Genomic DNA, 21,283 nt, shown 5'->3' with positions numbered 1-21,283 from the left:
GCAAGTTAGTTGCTTATGGAAAACAAGGGAACCCCCAGGGGAAGAAGGCTCTAATCCAGGGGATTGGTGGTGGGATGATGATGCATGGTCAGAGAGAAGAGGGAGCTGACTAGAGGAAGAGGTGTGGGAAGCTGAAAAGATAACATGGTTTAGTGAGCAGGAAGAGGTGGTGGCAGAGGCAGAAGCAGAGGCTGGAGAGGAGTGGGGCCAAGAGGCAGAGATGAGGCGCACTGCTGAAGAAGCCAGGGAGTCTCCCCCTCCTGCTTTGACCAGCTCCCCTCCTCCTTGGTCTCCCAGAACTTGCGGAGGTATGAAGAGGATAGAGCAAAGACAGACCATGCAAAGAAGCCTCAGGTTGCTTGAGAAGGACCTGGGAGAGGAAGAGACTTTGGGAACTGTCGGAAGGCAAGAACCTTCAATTCTTGCAACTTCTGCATTGGGGCAAGACCTCCTAGGAACAGAATTGCTGTGCTTATTAGGCATGATCTGCTTTTATTCCTTTGTATAAAGAGTTACCGTAAGTCCATTGATGCCTTCTGAGTTATTGATGATCTGTGCCAGACTCCCACCCTGACACCAACATACACACAGTGAACCAGAGTGGCTGGGGAAACCAGATGGGCAGGATATAAATAATAAATTATTATTATTATTATACGCCATAACTCCGGATTTGCCTTGTATATATTGTAGCAAGGTTTCATTTCTAGGTTTCATTCAACGAACCAATGTGACCTCAGTGCTCAGCAAACACTCACCTCAGTTTGCTCATTTACCAATAAATAAATAGTTATAGTTATAGTTGCATGCCCACTTTTGGGATAGCTAATTTTTTTGGCACATGCCAAGCACTAGTATCTTCTGCTATAGACAATAAACAATGCCTTGCCCTGGAGACAGGCATGATAGCTACGTGCCTTGCTGTCATGGAGGCAGGATTGCATTTAATTTCTCTATTAAATGACTGTTGCCCTTAATTAGTTAAGAAAGAGCAGCTTTATTTCATTGCTAAGCACGTGTAAATAACCTGCTTTTTAAAATAATGATAATAACGACCCAGAACTACGAAATTGGAAAGCAATGAGTAAATGAATAAAGCTACAAATATCATGTTGCTGAATTCCTTCTGCTAAGAGGGAGCCTGCACAGATGGAATGGAGCTGTGTCACCAGTGACCTTGCTCATTCTTCCGCACCAGTTGAATTTCTCCAAGTTCTAGCCTTCCATTGGAACTATGGAATTTCCAGTCTCAGTTGTATTGTGCCTTACCAGTGTGAAGCTCAGGAAAAACAACAACATTGCTATATCTTAACCTAGAAATGCCTTTCTTTCTTTCTTTCCTCCTAGCTATCATGCTGTGTAGGTACGAGCGTACAAACATGCAAGACCCTAGCTTGATCTAGTTAGAGATCTCAGGTGGGAAAGCTTCTGCCCAAGATTCTTGCGAGCTGAGTTTGAGACCCATTTTCCAGGATACTGTGCTAATGATCATTGTCCATTTGACATAGGTGGGCAAAGCAACATAAAATCATGCGTTAGTTCAGAGCTGAAGTCATAAACCTTTCCCTGTGACTTTTCTCAGAATCACCACCACCAGAGACTTGCCACAATCATAGCACAGCTAAATTTACACTCTCAGATCAAAAGCTGCATGTGTGGCTCTTTATACAGTTTGCTCCCTTGTTTAAGGAGACAAGCACACATTATGGTGGCAAGAAGAGGTGGTAACATTAGCGTTTGGTTGTCACTCCCAAGCAGGGATTCAATCTTTGCATAGACCAGTCTGACAATGTGCAGATTGGAACATTATTATCAATCACATTTCAAAATATGCATTTAACTGCATTTTCCCAGATTTCTAAAAATTCACAGAATAATGCAGAAATGTGATGGGAGAACACATGTAGAAGGGAAATGGAGCAGAAATAAGCTGGTCCTTCCTTCCTTCCCCAACGCCAAAGAACTTAAATATTCTAGACATCAGGCTAAATTTAATGCAATCCAAAATACTTAGTTGAATGAAGTATTGTCTTTTGTGAATAATACATCCACTACTAACTGGAAAAACTTGGTTTAGATGCTGTCTGTTTTCAAATACTAGGAACTAAACCATCCAAGATGTTGAGCAACAAATGAAGTCACAGTAAAATAGCACTGTCTGCAATTAAGAATCTTTTTCTGGTAATTTATTAGCCAGCTTCATGTTTCAATTTCTGAAGCTTCAAATGGATGGTTAAAATACTGAAATTTCAGTGACACTTCATTTTGGTAATCCAAAAGAGACTCGGATGCTCCAAATCCATCTTTGGCAGTAAAATGCTGACCCTAATATTTTGTACTTGGATTTTCAGAGGCAAACCCAATGCCAAACATTTGTTTTTGTACATCTGTGTTTAGCAATAGATCCAGATGGAGATCTAGTTATGGATTAGGATTCAAAGTACAAAAATCCCACATCAGCCTGCACTGGGGGGAAAAGTGCATTCATATTACATGGGGCATAAATTAATTGTGAAAATTAATTTTGCTTAGTATTATATTCAGACTGCATTAAGACCATACCAGAGTCATTCTCACTATGATGATCTTGGGCTGCATTTACCCTGATTTTCTAAGGTTTAGCCAACACGGCAAAACCCCACTTTGGCAGGCAGCATTGCATTCAGTCCCAAGAGTTTTGTGGATTTCTATGCCACCAAGACAGAAACCAGGAAAAACTAGTCAGCCCCCGAGGATGTGTCGGGTAGAAGTTCTACACACCAAGGAATAGAGATAGGTAAAGCTGTCCTTTTCAGTTACTCTTAACGTCTCTTTTCCCTAAACTTCAGTTATCCACAATTCCATATCCATTTGCATTGCGGGAAAAGAAGCCATCCAGGAAATTTGCCAGCATTGTATAGTGAATTTCTCCCAATATGCAATTTTGTATGCGGGTTCCATGATCACTGCAGGTGGTGACAGCAGTCATGAAATTAAAAGAAGCCTGCTTCTTGGGAGAAAAGCAATGACAAACCTAGACAGCATCTTAAAAAGCAGAGACATCACATTGCCGACAAAAGTCCGTAGAGTTAAAGCTATGGTTTTCCCAGTAGTGGTGTATGAAAGTGAGAGCTGGACCATAAAGAAGGCTGATCGCTGAAGAATTGATGCTTTTGAATTCTGGTGATGGAGGAGACTCTTGAGAGTCCCATGGACTGCAAGAAGATCAAACCTATCCATTCTTAAGGAAATTAGCCCTGAGTGCTCACTGGAATGACAGATCCTGAAGCTGAGGCTCCAATACTTTGGCCACCTCATGAGAAGAGAAGACTCCCTGGAAAAGACCCTGATGCTGGGAAAGATTGAGGGCACAAGGAGAAGGGGACGACAGAGGACGAGATGTTTGGACAGTGTTCTCGAAGCTACCAACATGAGTTTGACAAAACTACAGGAGGCAGTAGAAGACAGGAGTGCCTGGTGTGCTGTGGTCCATGGGGTCACGAAGAGTCGGACAAGACTAAATGACTAAACAACAACAAAGAAACCAATAACCCTTCATTAGCATAGCATGAGAAATAGAACCTCTTATACTTCCCGACTGGCTTTTACACAAGACCTGTCTCTTGCTCTTGTACAGTATCAATTGGTCCACATCACCAGGAGTGGGTGGGAAATCCTAAAGGGTTTCGATTTTTATTTTACTTTTAGATAGGTGTTCCCAAGACCTCTTTTGTGTTCTTTCTTTTGGCTGGTTAATTTCCAAACAGCATCCTCAATTGCTTCTTCCCCATATATTTACCTTTAAGAGAGAGAGGTACAGCTGATTTCTTCAGTTTAGGTTTTGAGAGTGAGTTACACACACACCTCAAACTGTTTTCCTTGGCTTTTAATTGAAAGGTTTGATTGTGTAAACTGCTGCAAGGTTTCTGTGGGCCTTTAATTTTATTAACTGACTGTTTTATTGCAAATTAAGTTGCATGTTTTACTGTCTGTTTTTATTGGAACGGTGTATTTGTTATTAATGTAAGCCGCATTGGGAAGGCCGTCGACTTGAAAGGCAGCCTAGAAATATCTAAAACAAATAAACAAACTGCAAGTTGGGTGAATGAGCAGAGAGAGAATAAAAAGAAGCAAATCAGATCAAGTGTTAAATGCAAAGTAAGGCAAAAATTCTAACTTTGTAAATACTTACAATGACTCTAAATTTATTGAAACTACTCGGGAAAGAAATCTAGGGTCATAATAGACCAGCAAGCTGAAATCACTGGCTTAGTGTGTAGCAGGAATGACATTCATCTGTGATGAAGATGAAGATGAAGTTGGATTATTGTGTATATGGGATATTTGGGGAGGCCCTCCAATAATTTATACCAACATGGTCACATGCCCTTAGCCCCAAGGCTTGGTTATGCACATTGCACTTTAGTTTGCTCATTGTCCAGGAGGTTTGTGACTTTATATACTTGTTCTAGTAAAATTGTCCTTTATATTCATAGCCAGTTCTGGTGTTGTGGGTTTGTTGTTTAATGATTGTTATTACACCTGATACTTTTTGTGTATACACACATGCCCTTAGCCCCATCCTCAATGCCACATCTACTTTCTCAAAGAACCATGCATCGCCCGCATTTGTCTGAAGTCCAACACACAAGCTCCTACTCACGGATAGGGGCTATACCTGCACCACCAGATTAACACCTTACACGAGTAATGCCCTACAAGTGAGCAACACATGGACAGGACTAGAATTAGTTTTTTCAATTTAATGCCATAAGGTGTCCCTTTAAAAGATGTCCCATAAAGGTGTCCCTTTAAAAGATTTAGGCAAATCCAAAGATAAATCTGCCAATAGCTGTAATGATGATAGAATAAGGAACCACTGCTTGGAGCCACTGTCTCCCTAAATACCAGATTTTAGGGGCATGGAATGAAGGAATGCTGTTCTCTTCAGGCTCTGTTTGAGGTGATAGCAATCAATACCTAACATTTCTGTCTGTCTCTCTGTGTGTTTTTCTATTAAAAAATAAACCAATTGGAAACTGATTCTACAAGTTGAGGAGGTTGGTAAAACCTCCTGCTTGAACCTAGGTTCAGCTTGCAATCCACATTCCACAGAACTCGTAAAGCGACCTGCCTGCTGATTTCAACAGCTCTAGATTACTCAGTGAAAAGCAAACTGTGCAATCTGAACCCCAAAAGTCAAGATTTTAACCTCCATGCTTTGTAGAGGAGGCTTAGTAAATACATACCAGTTTGAATGGTTGGCCTCTGGTTGTTAACGGGCACCACAGAGATGTTTAGATCATACACTGGTAAACTGGGGTGAAGTGGTATGGGTGGTGGGAAAATTGTGTCATCACAACAACCATCCACTATTCCAGCTTCTCCATCTGAGATGATCAAAGTTACGCTGTCCGTGAGATAACTATGACCTATTTCTCCTCCTAGAAAACACATACACACAAATTAAGGTGCTTAAAAAAAGCTACCAGGCTTTAAAATAAACATGAGGTAGTAACTTTCCTCCACCCCACCCCATGGCAGACAGTAAGAGAGCAGTAAGGGGATGGGTTTGGGTTTAAGTCTTACAGGCATCCCCAAACTGCAGCCCTCCAGATGTTTTGGCCTACAGTTCCCATGATCCCTAGCTAACAGGACCAGTGGTCAGGGGAGTTGGGAATTGTAGTCCAAAACATCTGGAGGGCTGAAGTTTGGGGATGCCTGGTTTAAGACATTTGCAGACAGCAAATGGAGTCATGAGAGCCAGTGTAGTGTAGTGGTTAAGAGCGGTAGACTAGTAATCTGAGGAACCGGGTTCACGTCTCTGCTCCTCCACATGCAGCTGCTGGGTGACCTTGGGCTAGTCACACTTCTCTGAAGTATCTCAGCCCCACCCACCTCACAGGGTGTCTGTTGTGGGGGAGGAGGGGAAAGGAGAATGTTAGCCGCTTTGAGACTCCTTCGGGTAGTGATAACGCGGGATATCAAATCCAGACTCCTCCTCCTCCTCCTCCTCCTCTTCCTCATTGTGTTAAGCAGCCTCAACTTGTGGTTCACATATGTAGTAAAATGTGTTGCCACCATTTAAGGTAAAACAGCTGCTGGTTAACATCACACAGATGCCCATCTTGTCAGAAGGTTAACCTATAATAATAGGTGCAGAGTCTGCACAGCACACAGCACAAAGTAAATAAAGCCTCGTTGCACTTAGCAAGCTCTCTCTTGTAATGCACAATTTTAAATAAATCATATTTATGGCAGACAGCGCATCAGGAGATGAACAATGAGAATTATCACTTTGTTTAACATGCATAGTGCATACATTACAATTCAAGCAGAAAACCAAAATTTAATTCACTATAAATTATGTTCCACAGAGTGCTAGATTTTATCATTTAAGGTGGTTTGTTTTTCTTCTCATTTCTTTTTTTAAAAAAAACAAAAACCACCAATGGTCAGACATGCCCCACCTTCTCACACAGGTTTCTGCTTAAGAAAAACAAAACACGTCTAGGAATTGACACCACCGCTAGGCATCTTGTACAGTACAGTTTCAGAATGCACAAAATCAAGGACCTTGTAGTCATCTGTAGCAGTAGGCTGTGGCTCTCAGGATAGAAATGCATTATTTTACAACAGCTTGAAAAGAAAAGAAAGAAATCACCAGGCTGAATATTTATGTAAAAATCAAAAGTTATTCGGATGTGTATAGTTGAGAAAGCAAGGGGTCAGAGAAATCCCAGTCCTGCTGGCTATTATGGCTTTGAGGGGAAAGGGATAAATCCATGTATTTTCAACAAAACTATTCTCTGACCTGCTTTGCACATCACATTAAGCCAAACTATGGTTTACCATGACTTCACAAACATTCTGGCTTCCAAAGAGGAGCTTGCACTCATATCCCTCTTCCCTGGCCCTTTTAGCTCAGCACAGCATGGCAGCTAAGCCATAGCTAGGGTTAAGCAGTCTCCTCCTTAATTACATTCTGTATCAAAGAGCAAACCTTGGCTACAGGTCATGGCTGAGGAGGGCAGAAATCAGCATATCAGCTGAACCTGAGATCTTGGTTTAGTCAATACCTGGTTTAGCAACTGCACCCCACTGAGCTGCGAGGATCAGGGAGGAGCTAAGAAGGTGAAAGCTCCACCCTGGGAGTCAGCACATTTGTTTGGCAGCTGCAAGCCATGGTCTGGCTCAGCATCTGTAAATAGAAATGCATGATAGTGCAAGACTCAGGGAGGCACACACACCACGTCTGTGCTGACTGCAGAGAGACAAATGAAAACCAAAAACAAATTTTGCTCATTATGCATAGATATCCCACCTCAAGCCTGCATTTCCATATATGAAACCACCATATGGCGATTTCCTTGCTACTTGCCAGAGCGACAAGCTAAAAATTCAACAGGACTGGGCAGAAGAGGGGAAGGAGGTCAAGAGAGGAGGAGGCAGAAATGTGGGGTAAAGACAACAAAGAAAGGAAACTGAGCCACTCGGCTACAACCCATCTTTATGGTCACAATACACTCCACACATTATGGAGTGCTGGCAGACTTAAGGAGGAGTCCCATCCATTCTGAAGGAGCTCCAATGGCCCACTAATTTTACTGAGAAAGATTTAAAGGCATACTTAATTCTTGAAACTAAAATTAATGAGATTTAAAATGCTTACCTCTGGCTAAATTGCACACATAATATTTTAATAAAAAGTTAATCAGTAACTAAATATGCTGACCAGCTGGTTTTCAAGAAAAAGATACTTAAAAAAACCAAGGTGGCATTTTCATAGGCAGGTTCCTTTAAAGTTGCTTGCAGTTTGCACCTATTAAAAAAAAAAGACCTTGTCGCCACTAGGGGGGAAATGCTCAAATATGTAAAATCTCAAAATAGAAGAGTGAATAAAAGACAGTTGAGAGATAAGTAAATTCATCACACTAAACATGAGGCTAGTGTTTAGGAAGTTACGTAGTGGGGCCAGGTTCAAGGTTCAAGGTCCCTTTACAACTTGGGTCAAGGATACCTCAGGGATCCCTTATATTCCTGCACAAACACTGATATCTTCAGGGGAATAACTGTTAGTGACTCAGATGCCCAGCTTCTATCCACAATGACTGGTTTTATGGCATGTATCCACAAGGACCCCTTCATTCAGTATTGTGGGCTCAATTTTATGAAATTGAAGTCAGTTGAAGTCAGACAAGCCTCCACCCTGTTGAACTTCCAGAGCCTACTGAATACATTTTATCATTCCAGCAGACTTTCTTATTGAATTCTGATTTTATAGTTTTAGCTCATTTCTAGTCTTTGTCTTCTGCATACCACTGTGATTAAGTGGAAGGCTGAGCCACATGAGAGACTTGGGAGCAGAAGAAGCAGCCCGAGTTTTCTAGTATGGTATGTTCTCGTGGGAAACAAATCATGATTATGAATGAAAACACAAAGTGGAAAACCTCCCCGTACAAAATAATAAAGCTTAAAGCAAAGATTAGTCTGCAAAAGGCACTCATTAAGGAATATAAGAGGGTATAGCTAGTAAAGTGCATGGACACCTGGAAGAGACTGTTGAAAGTAAACACAGCTGTTGCTGCTAATTACCTGTGTGCACATAGGAGATGGATCCTTGCGTGATGTCATGTTGAGAGAACTTCTCCACCACAAAGCCATCCTTTTGAATAACCCCATGCTTTGGAGCCCTGGCAATCATATAGATGAGTCTGGAGTCTTCACTGTCAGCATCTGTTGCATAGAGGTATTCAGCTGTGATGAAGACTCGCTCTCCTTCCTGGCACTCCAGACTTGATCTTAAACCAGGTTGCAGCTCTGGTGGCTCATCGTTTACTGGTATGATCTTGAATGAGGAAGAAAGAGGAGACATAACACATGGCTGGAAGGAAGGCCTAGAGACTGCCTGAATGTCTTAAACCAGTGCCCTCAATTAGGATGGCATATCCAAAAATTCCATACTTGTGTCTTGCAAAAACTGCAACCTGTCAGGTGCTTGCTTTTGCTAGATTGGCACATTATTCATGATGGCCAGCTGATCTACAACTGCGCTAGTTCTTTGATCAACATCAATATTTTATTCTGAAGAGTCAAATCTCTTCTAGGCCAGAGGTAGCATGGATCCCCAACAGGCAGGGGGCACAATTCCCCATATAGGTACCTAGCGGGGAACTGAAGTTTGTCTTAAACCAAAAGTTGAGGAAGAAGGAAAATAAAGTGAGCTTGAATCCTGACTAGATGTAGGCACTCTGGGCAATTGGTTCTTGTGTCTAAGATACTGGCCTCTTGCCAGCCTGGATGGGGTTGCAGGTATGCAGCTTAGGGGTGCTTCTGGATCCAGTTCTGCCACTGGAGGTCCACGTCGCCTTAGTGGCCAGAAGCACCCTTGACCAGCTGGAATCAGGAGAGTTTGACCATCGTAGTTCAGGTCTTCCCTTGCACTTGATCCAGAAGATGGAATTGGCACAAAATGCTGCAGCGTGGCCACTGACAGGAGTGAGACCCTGTCAGCATGTAACAGCCCTCCTCAGAGACCTGGACTGGTTGCCTATTTAATGCTCTTTGATCTGCGGAACTGGCACTGCTATATTAGTGCCACCTAATACTCATTGCACACATTTAAGATTTTTTTACACTTTGGAACTCCCTGCCTACTGACACCTTCAGTGTACGCTTCAGTGCTACTGCCTACTTTAACCATCTTTTAAACCATTTTCAACCGTCAGTGTCAGGGGCATAGCAAGGGGGGTGTTGGGGGTGGGCGCCCCCTGGCACCACCCCCAACTCCCAAGCCGAGTCCTGCCGCCCGGGAAAAAGCCTCGCTCGGTGAGGCGGCAGCTGGCTTGCTCGCTCACCTGCTTGGCCGGCGCACGCTTTGCTTCTTCCTTCCTGCTGGACGGAGGCAAGAAGCGGGCCAGGGCACACACACCCATGTGCACTACGTAGTGACGCCCCGCCCCACCCCCGGGTGCGCGTCATGTTTGCCGCTCCGGGTGCCTGAGCGGCTTCCTATGCCACTGGTCAGTGTATATGTGTCAGGCATGGAGTGTCCTCTCCTCCCCTGGCGGTAGCCTCAGAGGCAGGAAGAACAATTTGTATTTTATTTTATTTTATTTTCAGTCATCTGGTTGCAAGACAAGAGATCCATATCTCCATGCATAGGAGACGTTGGCTACTCTGAGTCTCTCCTCTTCCGTCCCCAACAACATCCTGAAACCCTACAGAAAGTCACAGGAGACACATCAAGCCACAAAACTAGAAGGGTCTCCCATACTCTCCAGGGAGGTCTCTGCTGGCTGCTCTCTCACTTCTCCCTCTTCCTCAACTATCTCGTAACTAGGCATTTCCTGATTCAGCTGTACATCATCCCTGTCTCCCTCTCCTCCTGAAACTGCTGGAGATGGGGGGGGGGGACTTCCCATTCCCCTCCTCTTCTGAGAGGAGCCGATCAGACTTAGGGCACGTTTCCTATTCCTCCTGTTCAGTCCCTGACAAGATGTTTTATTTATATGGATGTAAACCACTTACAGACGGTTGTCCTTTTTTATCCCCCAATTGAACGGTATACAAATTTGTTAACTAAATGAATCCACATGGTTAACACATAGCATAGCCCATGCTGGCCCTGGAACTGTCTCTATCTACCATGTAAACATGTGTGTGATTTTTAGGGACCAGAATTCCACAAATAATTGACCCAAATTATATTAAAATTGCCTCCCTATGCACATAAGTGTACTCATGTCTGAAAGTATGGATGCCAATTGCAAGAAAATGCATCTGCATTGTGCAAGATATGGAGCCCCACTGAGACAAAAACCCCAAACATCTGGGATTAGGATAGGGTGGGGGTGGGGGTAGCATGCATTAGAGAAGCATTCAGCTCATGACTCCCCATTGCAATGCAACTTCAGTCATTCCCTGTCCTCTCCTTTCTCCCCCCTTTATATATCTGGCAACAGTCCTGGTTTTAAAAATGTAGCTCTACTGCAACCACAACTAAATTGACCTTGACTTGGTAATCTAGAGGCATCATGAACCTATTTAATCCAGGCATAAAACCTAATTTAAATAGAGAACTTGGTGTGAATCTAAAGGGAAGATTAATGAAAGTTAAAAACCTACTTGGTGAAGCTGAATAAGCCAGTATGTGATTAATACCTTCCAATTTATACATTGGTAAAGTTTATTGCTGAGTTGGTTATTACCTGTACTCTCAGTGTTCCATCTGCAGTGTTAAATCCATCTGTTGCTAAAAATATTATTTTGTCTTCAAGGGTTTCCGAACTGTCATGCCGATACCTTTTAAACACAATTACAGAGGAGTTGGGCATTCATTCATTAGAGTCTGGAACAAGCAAGCTGGGAGAGAACAAGGGCCATCAACTTCTATATTTACAGCTCATAGCCTTGACCCACTTGGGTCTTGGCCACATCTCCACTTGAGAGAATCTGCTCAGCTCTAGCAGGATTCAGTGATGCTAAATGAGTTACATCAGCTGGCGATATGGGAATATGGCAATGACCACAATGCATTTTTTTTCTTGGAGAGAAGTCAGAGATAAGGAACAGCTGTTGGCTTACTCTGACATGCATCTACACGGGAGCTATATAAACAAACTCAAGTAACAGGAAAGATTTGAGACATGGGAATCTGCTCTATACTGAGCCAGACCATTGGTACATTGTCTACAACAGGTGTGCAAATTTCTCCCCAGGCCACCCCCCCAGATACCCCACCCCCCAGGCCACATCCCCCACCAGCTCTGCTTTTGCACCCTCCTTCAATGTTTTTACCTGGCTGGCATTTGCCGTTGAACTCAGATCACAAGCGTGTGCAGAAGGCAACCTACTGCACAGAGTTGACATGCATTACTCTATTAAGTTTTGCATTGTGACCACCACCACCCACTCCAGAGGTTGCCCAGAAGGGAATGGGCCTAGAAAAGAAAACCTTTTCTAGAAAAGGTTTCTTACGCCTGGTATGCTCCAGCTGACAGGGGCTTTCCAGGATTTCAGACATTTCTAGCCTTATCTGGAGATTCTGGGGATTGAATTTTGGGCTTCTGGCATGCCAAGCAGATGTTCTGCCACAGAGTTACAGGACCTTTCCTTCTTTGATTTGATTACCGAGGATCAGAGGGGCAGCGTTCAAACTATATTCTCTATTCTACATGCTTTTCAGTTGAAGAACTAGATTGCAAAATTCAGAAATGTGTGCATTTCAAAAGATAGCTGTGTTCTCTGATTTCAGTTGAAAATACTCCTCCCTCCAGGAGCAAAGGAGCCATCGGGAGCTTACTTTAATCTCCCAATTGTTCCTCTGAAGCTCCACCCTTACCTGCCGCACAGATGACATCATGTATGATATCACATGTAGGTTGGTGTGTGTGGCTTGCCCAAAATGGCCTTGTAGGTCAAATGGGGCCTTGTAGGTCAAATGGAGAGGCCTGGTGGGCCTAATTTGGCCCATGGACCAGAATTTTCCCATCTCTGTTGTAATCCTTAAAAAAAAGATAAAAGAAGAGTGGATCGTGCTACCGGCTTGAGCTATTGTATACAATACATAAAAAGATTAAAATTACCGAACTTTGGAAGAGTGTAAATCCCAAAGGGTAAATTTATCCCCTTCTGACATAACAAGTCTATGTAGCTCAACGTATCCATGCAAGGGCAATTTCTTCAATTCAATTTGGATATCACTGTTCTTAGTGTCCACGTCTGTTACCATGAGATGTTCTCCAGTGATGAATGCGCTGGAACCTTCCTCTATTTTCAGATGATTGGTGAAAATCTAAAACAGTCATAAGCTCACAAAATGATCTCAAGTACTTCAAGACACAGCATGCCGATATACATGGGATAAAATCACCATACAGCTATAGAACAATGAGAATCTGGAGTTTGTAATTTTAAGCCAGACTATTGGACCACCTAACCTGGTGCTGCTACAGCCTACTGCAGTTGGCAGTCTCTCCAGAGACTTCAAGGACTTCTGGGTTATTTCTAGCCATTATATTATGAATTGTTTTCTAATCATGGACTTCGGCTCTTACACATGAAACCCTATGTTCCACTAATGAACCTTCCCAAAAGGCTGAGTTATGCATAGCAATGTAAAGGCAACTATAGCTGGGGAAATGGGAAATGGAGCCACCCAAAAACTGCCTTTAGCTGGGATTCATGGTGAAGAATTCAAGATTACTGATTTCACCCTGAATTCAACCTTACTAGGGATGGATGGCACAGTCAATTTTGGTTTGTCTCCATTTCCCCAACTGTAAGCTCATTTCACTGTACTTCTGCATGAGTTTGCTTTTTTTTTAAAGACCTCCAAAAAGTCAACATTTTAGAGTGCATTTCTCATAATATACGCACAGTTCCCACTCTCCAAATGCTTGTTATATGAAAATTCACTTATCTAAACATGAGGAAGTAGTACCCCAATCCTTGGTATACACACCACAGATTCAGCCAGACCTGCATGTAGTACTGTAAATAACCAGTCTTAAGCAAGCCTTACTTGTTTCAGTGTTACTGGTCCATAGCAGCCATTTTGCCAGAAACCATGGTGGGAGGCAGAAAGCCTGGACAAATATAGCATTTTCCCCTCCCCTTTTGCATGGTTTCAGAGGGTTTTACTGGGTTTCCCCTTGTTTTATCATTGTTTGGGATCAAAATTCCATGTTTGGGAATGCATTATAAATTCTCCCATAGGAATCAATAGAAAGTGTTGATTCGTTATGTGAAAATTTGCCTGACAAATGATTTCTTAAAAACGCTTTGTGAGTGGATAGCAAGACTTGTATGCTCTTTTTCCTAATATACACATATTGCAGGCAATTTCCCTAATATAATACATTTTTGCATGTTGTATTAACTGATATGTATTTTAAAGGGCACTTTCTACATATTTTCTACATGCTTTTCAGTTGAATAACTGGATTGCAAAATTCAGAAATGTGTGCATTTCAAAAGATAGCTGTGTTTGGGTTCATGTATTGCCTTAGGAAGTGAAAATTAGCTAGGTTCACATTAAAATGTGAACCAACGTGAATTTCTCTCCCCTCCATAAACCTTACCTTACCCCAAACCCAGCTCTCCTTCTTCTAGAAAACTTAGGAAGGATTGAGTAACTGCATAACAAGTATTCTTCGAGCTGGCTTATAGTTTGTGTCCAACAAAGCAATGAGTCCATTTCTTGGAACTTTATAGCATTTCCCAAAAGCCAGCTGGCAAGTCTAACCATTACCTTCAGCATGTAGCTGGAAAACCTGTGCTAAAAAGGATGCTAGCTCTCTCAGGAGGACAATCCTTTTAGGAAAGGCATTTAACACTGGCAGGTGAGCCATAATATGTCTGACCTCGAGTCATTAATCAAACAGCAGGTAGGAGAAAATCATTTAAGATGCACTTGTTTTTGTCGTGCTGCTCATGGAATGCTGTTCTTATAGAGCAATCTCATATACTGATAATTTAAAATACAGAGCTGCCCGTCTTCCTCTTGGCCTCCAACTCAGAAGGAAAGAACACTTTCCTAGTTTGTTTTACTCGTTACAGAAGATTTGGTATCTTTCAGTCCTTATTTTATTGTCTCCTAACAAGTACCGAGGCAACCAGAAGGCAAAAGAAAACCATGGGCTACCCAGTGAGGCACAAGGGAGACTGTGTGGAAAGCTGCTTTCTCTTTAAAAATGGGAAAGATTGCTACCTCCCAGGAATTAAGAAAATAAGAAAATAAGCAGAGACACTAGATACATAGGTCCAGTTATCTTGAATTCAGAACTGAAGCTACTTTAAGTTCTCTCCTAAAACTCCAGCAAAGGAGCTTTTCTATTTCATATGAAATGCTCTCTTCCCATGTGGTGGTTTTTAAAGTCTAGAAGCTTATGGATTTGTGGAAATAAGCTAACTTACAGTAACGAGCAATTATTGTGACTGAAGCCGAAGAGGGCACAGTTAGAAGGATGACTTTGAGAAAACCAGCTCACAGAATGGCTCCAGAGGTACTTAAAGCATTTTACAGTGTTTGTTGTTGTGGTGGGTTTATATATATATATGAAGTGGGGGGAAGGGGGAGGGGGAAAGGAGGAAAGCTGGACACACCATTTTCCATTTGAATGAACCCTTAAGTATTATTTGGGGAATAGAGTAAATAATTTAACAGTATAAATATTTCCACTTCCTACAGCTGCCTGAAGAAATCACAACACATAACCCAATGAACTCTGCCTCTTGCTCTGTTTGTGTATTTCCAAATGAGATATTTGTGAATAGGAAAAGCAAATAATGCAGCGATAGTACCAGGAGAGCAGGGTGACCAAGGAATGAGCATGGGGGCAAACACTCTGCACAATCTGGGTATGATTGTTTGTTTGTTGTTGTTTTTAACAATTTGCCATCCATGCAGAAGCCAATGTAATTCAGTCTTTGATCTCACAGTTATCGGAAATAATAGATGGTTGTTGTTTTTAAAAAATAATTTAAGTGTACCCTTGTAGCAGATCTGCAAAGTTTCTAATACCACAACCATTAGGAAATTTGAAATTTGCCATCCAAACAGGGTTTTAGCTCAAAATAATCTTGAAGGATCAGGAACAGAGAAGCCTCTTGTTTAGCGTCAAGTGTTCATTCTTTTAACATCATTTTAGTAGTTCTATGAAATGAGTTTTTTTTAAAAAAAATGTTATTTACACACTTTTATTTGAACTTGTATTAATGAATTGTTAGGTAGCCCAGCATTTTGGATACTCTAGACCAGGCATGTCAAACCTGCAGCCCTCCAGATGTTTTGGCCTACAACTCCCATGATCCCTAGCTAGCAGGACCAGTGGTTGGGGAAGATGGGAATTGTAGTCCAAAACATCTGGAGGGCCGCAGGTTTGACATGCCTGCTCTAGACTCTCTAGAGCATGGATGGGGAATCTGTGTTCCTCAAGATGTTCCAGGACTCCCATTATCCCTGACCATCAGTTCTGCTGGCTGAGGCTGATGGCAGTTGTAGTATAACAACCTTAGGAGAGTCACAGGTTCCCCACCTCTGCTTTACAAGCTTAACAATCATTAAGATGGCATCACAGGCAAGCAGTTAATTAAGATTCTTGATAAATACCTCAGGTGCTTCATCATCCACAGGCATCACTGTGATGTTAAAGAGGAGACCAGTCATCACTCCTTCCTGCTGGTCACTGACAGAGAATTCAAACTGTACAAACAATGGGTCAGGGCCCATCTCCATCAATGGGGGCATGTATGCCACTTTCATATGCGTTATGGCATGCTGTTTGTAGGAAATGGAAGTAATTGCATTGCATGAGTCTCATAAATTTAATTCTCCACTTTGCAACTACTGTGACCACCCTATTCATTTTGTCTTTTAATCATATATCACTCCCTTAGTGCGTAAGTTGAGAGATGGCATTTACAGCATGTTAAACAACGCAGCAGTAAATCAGGTTCCATAGCATATCAAAACTGGATTGCCCTGGTGGTTTTCAGTTGTTTTCCGGACCACAACTTTCATCATCCCCGATGTTGGCTGGGGCTGATAGGATTTGGAGTCCAACAACACCTCCTGATACTCCCCTTCTACTTTAGTTACACAGATCCACTGTGAGGTGAGTAGTCTTATCATGTTCTAAGGTTTGGGAAGTAGAATTCTTTAATTTTCCCTGTAGTGGTGATGATCAATGAGCCAAGTTGGGACATGATGAGTTCAGAGTCCAACCTGAAACTTCTAGGCTAAACCTCTCTGAAGTTTGGACTTAGCTCATTGGTTTGGCCTTGGGCCCAGCCCTTTCATGGCTATCCTGTCCTGCTTCCTGGGGGGGGGGGGCTTCTGTAACCTACAGCTGCATTGTAGTTCCCTAGGTGGTCTGGATCCTCATTACAATTCTGAAGAATCATTGCACCCAGGACACTTCGCCAAGCACCATAGGTACCAGGTTCTCCCTTTTTAAAAGGGAAATTCCCTTATGCTGAATAGGCTTCCTCGTGAGAAAAGGGAAAACTTGACAGCTGTGCCAAGCACGCTCTGTATAACTGTGGCCATTGGGGGCTCTGAGAATGACAGATCACAAGGAACTTGAAGCTATCTTTCTGTTGTTGCAATGCAACAGTTATTGTTAGGTCCACTTACCTGTGTGAAAGATGACAGGAGAGGAATAGAAGAATTTTTCACAACATTTTTCATGCTGTCTGTGAAAATAAGCTTTCCTGCATCATGCACCCTATAGAACAGGAGGGAAGGAGGGGATTACAATTTTTAATATATATTTAAAAGAGTAGACATGTCTAAAATTGACATGGACTGCAACAGCATCTTAAAACACACTTATTGGTACATGAGCTTTTAGGCTAAGACAATTGACACATCTGTATGAATTAGTCTCAACAGTTGGGGTGAGTATATTAAATACAATGGAGGAAAGGCAGTTTTACAGAGCAAATTAAAATAAATTGCTAGAGATATAATATATGGGCCAGACAGTCTTAAAATTCTACCATGTAACTAATAAAGTGGGCTTCACATCTCATGGAAGTTCATGTTGCAAGACTTCCTGGACATTTGCACACTAGACTCTAGTATTGGAACCCCTTTGACACCCATTTATTCCTCAGAATCCAAATTTTGATCCTCCTAAACCATTGCATTTCCCCCCTTCCAGGTCCCCCCCCTTTTTTAAGAACGTATTTGTAGTGATTTTTGAAGCTTCTATCATCATTTTTGTTCAGCCAGCCTTTCAAATTGTGTGATATAGTCCCCCTGTCCCAGCTGGTTTGGAGGTATAGCCTGGTGGAATACAGTTTCCATTTCCTGAGGGCCCTCTCCTATTAACTCACCTAAAAAGCTAGCCCTGTACTAAGTACAAAGGATAATGAGTCTTGCTACAGCTTCAGGCCAAACCGAAGTGACATTGACAACACGTTTTGTCAGTGTCACTTGCTTGAACTAGCCTCCAGAAGTTAAGGAGTGGGAAGTTCATAAATCTCTCCTAAAGAAAAAAAACATTTAGTATACACCATGTCACACACAGAGACACTGCTTTCGATGGGAAAAGTTGATACTGCCTTCACCCCCAATTCACTTCTGAAATCAGTTCTGCTAGGATTTAGGGGTGAGGCCTGGGGTGGGAGGGGGGGAGAGAAGAAAAGAAGTGAAATTGACTATATTTGTCATCCTGCCTTTATAGAGCAGTGTACTCAAGAGTTCCCTCCACAGTTGCTGCAGGCAGGAACAGTTCCACAGAAGAATTATTTCCACTTCCTGGGAGTGGGTGAGCTTTTGCTACAAAATGGCTTAAGTTAAGTGAAAGGAGAGGTGAAATTTACCCAGCATAGGTATCCGTCCTGATGGAGACTGAAACTACTTGTTCAACAATTAGCATTCACCTGAGGATAGCAACACCTGTATAGTGTTAATGTACAACACAAATGCCTTTTCGCTTAGATACATCCTTTGAGAGTTTCTTCCTTCGTTGATGCATAGAGACTTACATACCCAGGGGAAGAGGGAGAGAAACATGGCTTTGTAACTGTATACATAAGTTGGCTGTCTGGCGATTCAGCATCTATAAAATGGAGGTGGTCCTTTGTGATGTGTACTATCTCTGTTTCTTTGACCGCAAGGTGCCTTATTGTCCCAGGGACTTCTTCTGGCAAATGGTCTTTCACTGGCATGATGTGAATCATCACAATCTATAAGACAATCACAAAACCCTGTTTATTGACCTGTTTCACTTGTTATACCACCCATTCAATCGAGTTCTCTGGGATGTTTGCGTAGACAATGTAATAGAAAATATAATTTGCAATAAAAACCTGTAAAACAAACCAATGTCTCAAAGCAGAAAGCTCAGTCAGGGGGGAAAAAAGCACAAAACATAATTAAAACAAAAGCAGCATGAAACCCAGCAAGGGAAGCTTAGTGCAAAAACCTGAAGCACTTAGATTGTAATTCAAGGGCTTGGGAGAACATGGATACATGCTTTAAAAATAGCATTAACTGCTTCAGAACATCTTGCACCACCATATAAATCACAAAGATTGCCTAAGTGAAACATCAGGTACTCATATAGTTTTGTTTTTGTGGTCTATCCAATGTGAAGAATAACCAAGTAACCTTTAGTCTTTAGTGTCAGTTCCAAATTGTTTTGATTAATAATTCAGGAAGCCAACAGTGCTACTACAGTTAGTAATATAAAAAGAGAAGTTACAGGTAGGTAACTGTGTTGGTCTGCCGTAGTCGAAACAAAAATTTTTAAAAATCCTTCCAGTAGCACCTTAGAGACCAACTAAGTTTGTCATTGGTATGAGCTTTCGTGTGCATGCACACTTCTTCAGAAGAAGAAGTATCTGAAGAAGTGTGCATGCACACGAAAGCTCATATCAATGACAAACTTAGTTGGTCTCTAAGGTGCTACTGGAAGGAATTTTTTTATAAAGAGAGAAGAAAGGGTATGAATTATAACATTTCTTTGAGCAAAGATGGTTCTCATAGAAATAATCTTCTCTGCAAGCTTCACTTTTTGTGTCATAAGCTTCACAGTGTTTGCACCCTAACACACACACAAGGCCCTGTAAAAAGGTTACATCTCTGTTCAAACTTTCTTCTAGGGCAGGCAACCTAAGGCCCGGGAACCAGACGCGGCCCAATTGCTTTCTCAATCTGGCCCGTGGACGGTCTGGGAATCAACATGTTTTTACATGAGTAGAATGTGTGCTTTTATTTAAAATGCATCTCTGGGTTATTTGTGGGGCATAGGAATTTGTTCATTGTTTTTGTTTTGTTTTTTCAAAATATAGCCCGGCCCACCACATGGTCTGAGGGACGGTGGACCAGCCCATGGCTGAAAAAGATTGCTGACCCCTGACATAGATGGTATCTGAATTAAGCAGAGGCAACAGGACCAGAGCTTTTGCTGTTGGCCACATTGCCTGCAGAGCTCTGGAGCTTATGGAGAGGGCAAGGAGAGAAAGATACAATTCCTTCTGTTTTCCTGCAGGGAAATAGCTGAATGGAAGAAATGTCAAATATCTAAAAAGGTAGGCACTCGTTATTCCTGCTAGAGGTGTAAAGATCACAAGTTCATGCATGTTTCAGGTTGGACCTCTTCTTGTAATGAAAGGACACACACATTTGTCATAGAACCCTAAACTTGTGTCCAATGCTAAAGACGGAGATTTTTGGGGTTCTGACCTTATACGGTGCTGCTTCTTAATTTTTTGTATATGTACATTTACATTATCTTGCTTGACAAAGGACAGTATATAAATTTCTTTAAAAAAATAAAATAAACAGTATGCATATTGATACTTTATGCATAGTCATGTATGCACTATAATATGAGAGGATCATCCATATTTTTAATTGGACCCAGGGCGGGGAGCTGACTTCTCATCTCAGTCAAGGAACAAGATGAGAATTAGAAGAAACATCCATGGAGATGTTTCCAGGGAGCTCAGTTCAAGTTATTTAGATCTTTCCTCTAGGATTCTCCTCTGCTGCAACTTGGTTTTTCAAGAGAAATTGTAAAACAGATTACCTGAGGATCTGAGAGATTCGGTGGTTCCTGGCTGTCAGCTAAGCTAAACTCAAACGAGTCTTGAAAAATTTCCCCTCCAAAATGACGGTAGTAAATAAGCCTGTGGAAGAGATCTCTTTGGTAGAAGCTGAACACAGGGATACCTTGAGAATCCAACAGAGCACAAAAACCAATTTCAGAAAATACTGCATTTCATTTTTCTCCTTCACATTAAGGTGTCATATTGGAACCAGACCATTGGCTCTTGTATCCCGAATGCCACCCACACTGATTATCAGCAGCTCTTCTATGTCTGAGGCATGTTCTGTCCTTTTAAACTCATCTTTTGAATATAAACAATGTGATTTGCCCTCAGCTGGATATCCTCCTTCCATACCTTCTAATCTCACCCTAGAAATATTGCACGACTGGTTCAACAACCAGCTATCTGGCTTAATATGTTAACAGCTATTGTTCTGATTAATAATGGCATCTTCATTTTAATAGACACAGTTACTCTACCTTTTTTCAGAATGAGGGTCACATTCCCATCAACATTCAAGGCAGAACAATGCAGAGACTCTTACCTATATCTATCTATATCTATATCTATATCTATATCTATATCTATATCTATATCTATATCTATATCTATATCTATATCTATATCTATATCTATATCTATATCTATATCTATATCTATATCTATATATATATATATTAGGGTGCATTCCAGCCAATCAAAAGACAGATTTCTACAGATTCCCGCCCACATATTC

General features: G+C 41.8%; 1 protein-coding gene across 2 annotated transcripts in view; it reads right to left on the bottom strand.

Moving 5' to 3' along the window:
* The window catches only part of LOC118088169 (FRAS1-related extracellular matrix protein 1-like), a 110,583-nt gene that overhangs the window by 73,249 nt on the left and 16,051 nt on the right, over window positions 1-21,283 (bottom strand). For both annotated transcript variants that reach the window (XM_035121449.2, XM_035121448.2), the window contains exons 10-17: window positions 20,526-20,668; window positions 18,482-18,678; window positions 17,120-17,210; window positions 16,094-16,261; window positions 12,567-12,775; window positions 11,190-11,283; window positions 8,575-8,827; window positions 5,229-5,423 (exon numbers count right to left, since the gene is read on the bottom strand). In XM_035121449.2, the coding sequence (XP_034977340.1) occupies window positions 5,229-5,423; window positions 8,575-8,827; window positions 11,190-11,283; window positions 12,567-12,775; window positions 16,094-16,261; window positions 17,120-17,210; window positions 18,482-18,678; window positions 20,526-20,668 (1,350 nt within the window). The remainder of the gene's footprint in view (window positions 1-5,228; window positions 5,424-8,574; window positions 8,828-11,189; window positions 11,284-12,566; window positions 12,776-16,093; window positions 16,262-17,119; window positions 17,211-18,481; window positions 18,679-20,525; window positions 20,669-21,283) is intronic.

The sequence above is a fragment of the Zootoca vivipara genome, chromosome 7 (assembly GCF_963506605.1).
Source record: "Zootoca vivipara chromosome 7, rZooViv1.1, whole genome shotgun sequence".
In the NCBI taxonomy this organism is placed as follows: domain Eukaryota; kingdom Metazoa; phylum Chordata; class Lepidosauria; order Squamata; family Lacertidae; genus Zootoca; species Zootoca vivipara.
This window is presented reverse-complemented; position numbering and strand designations above follow the sequence as displayed.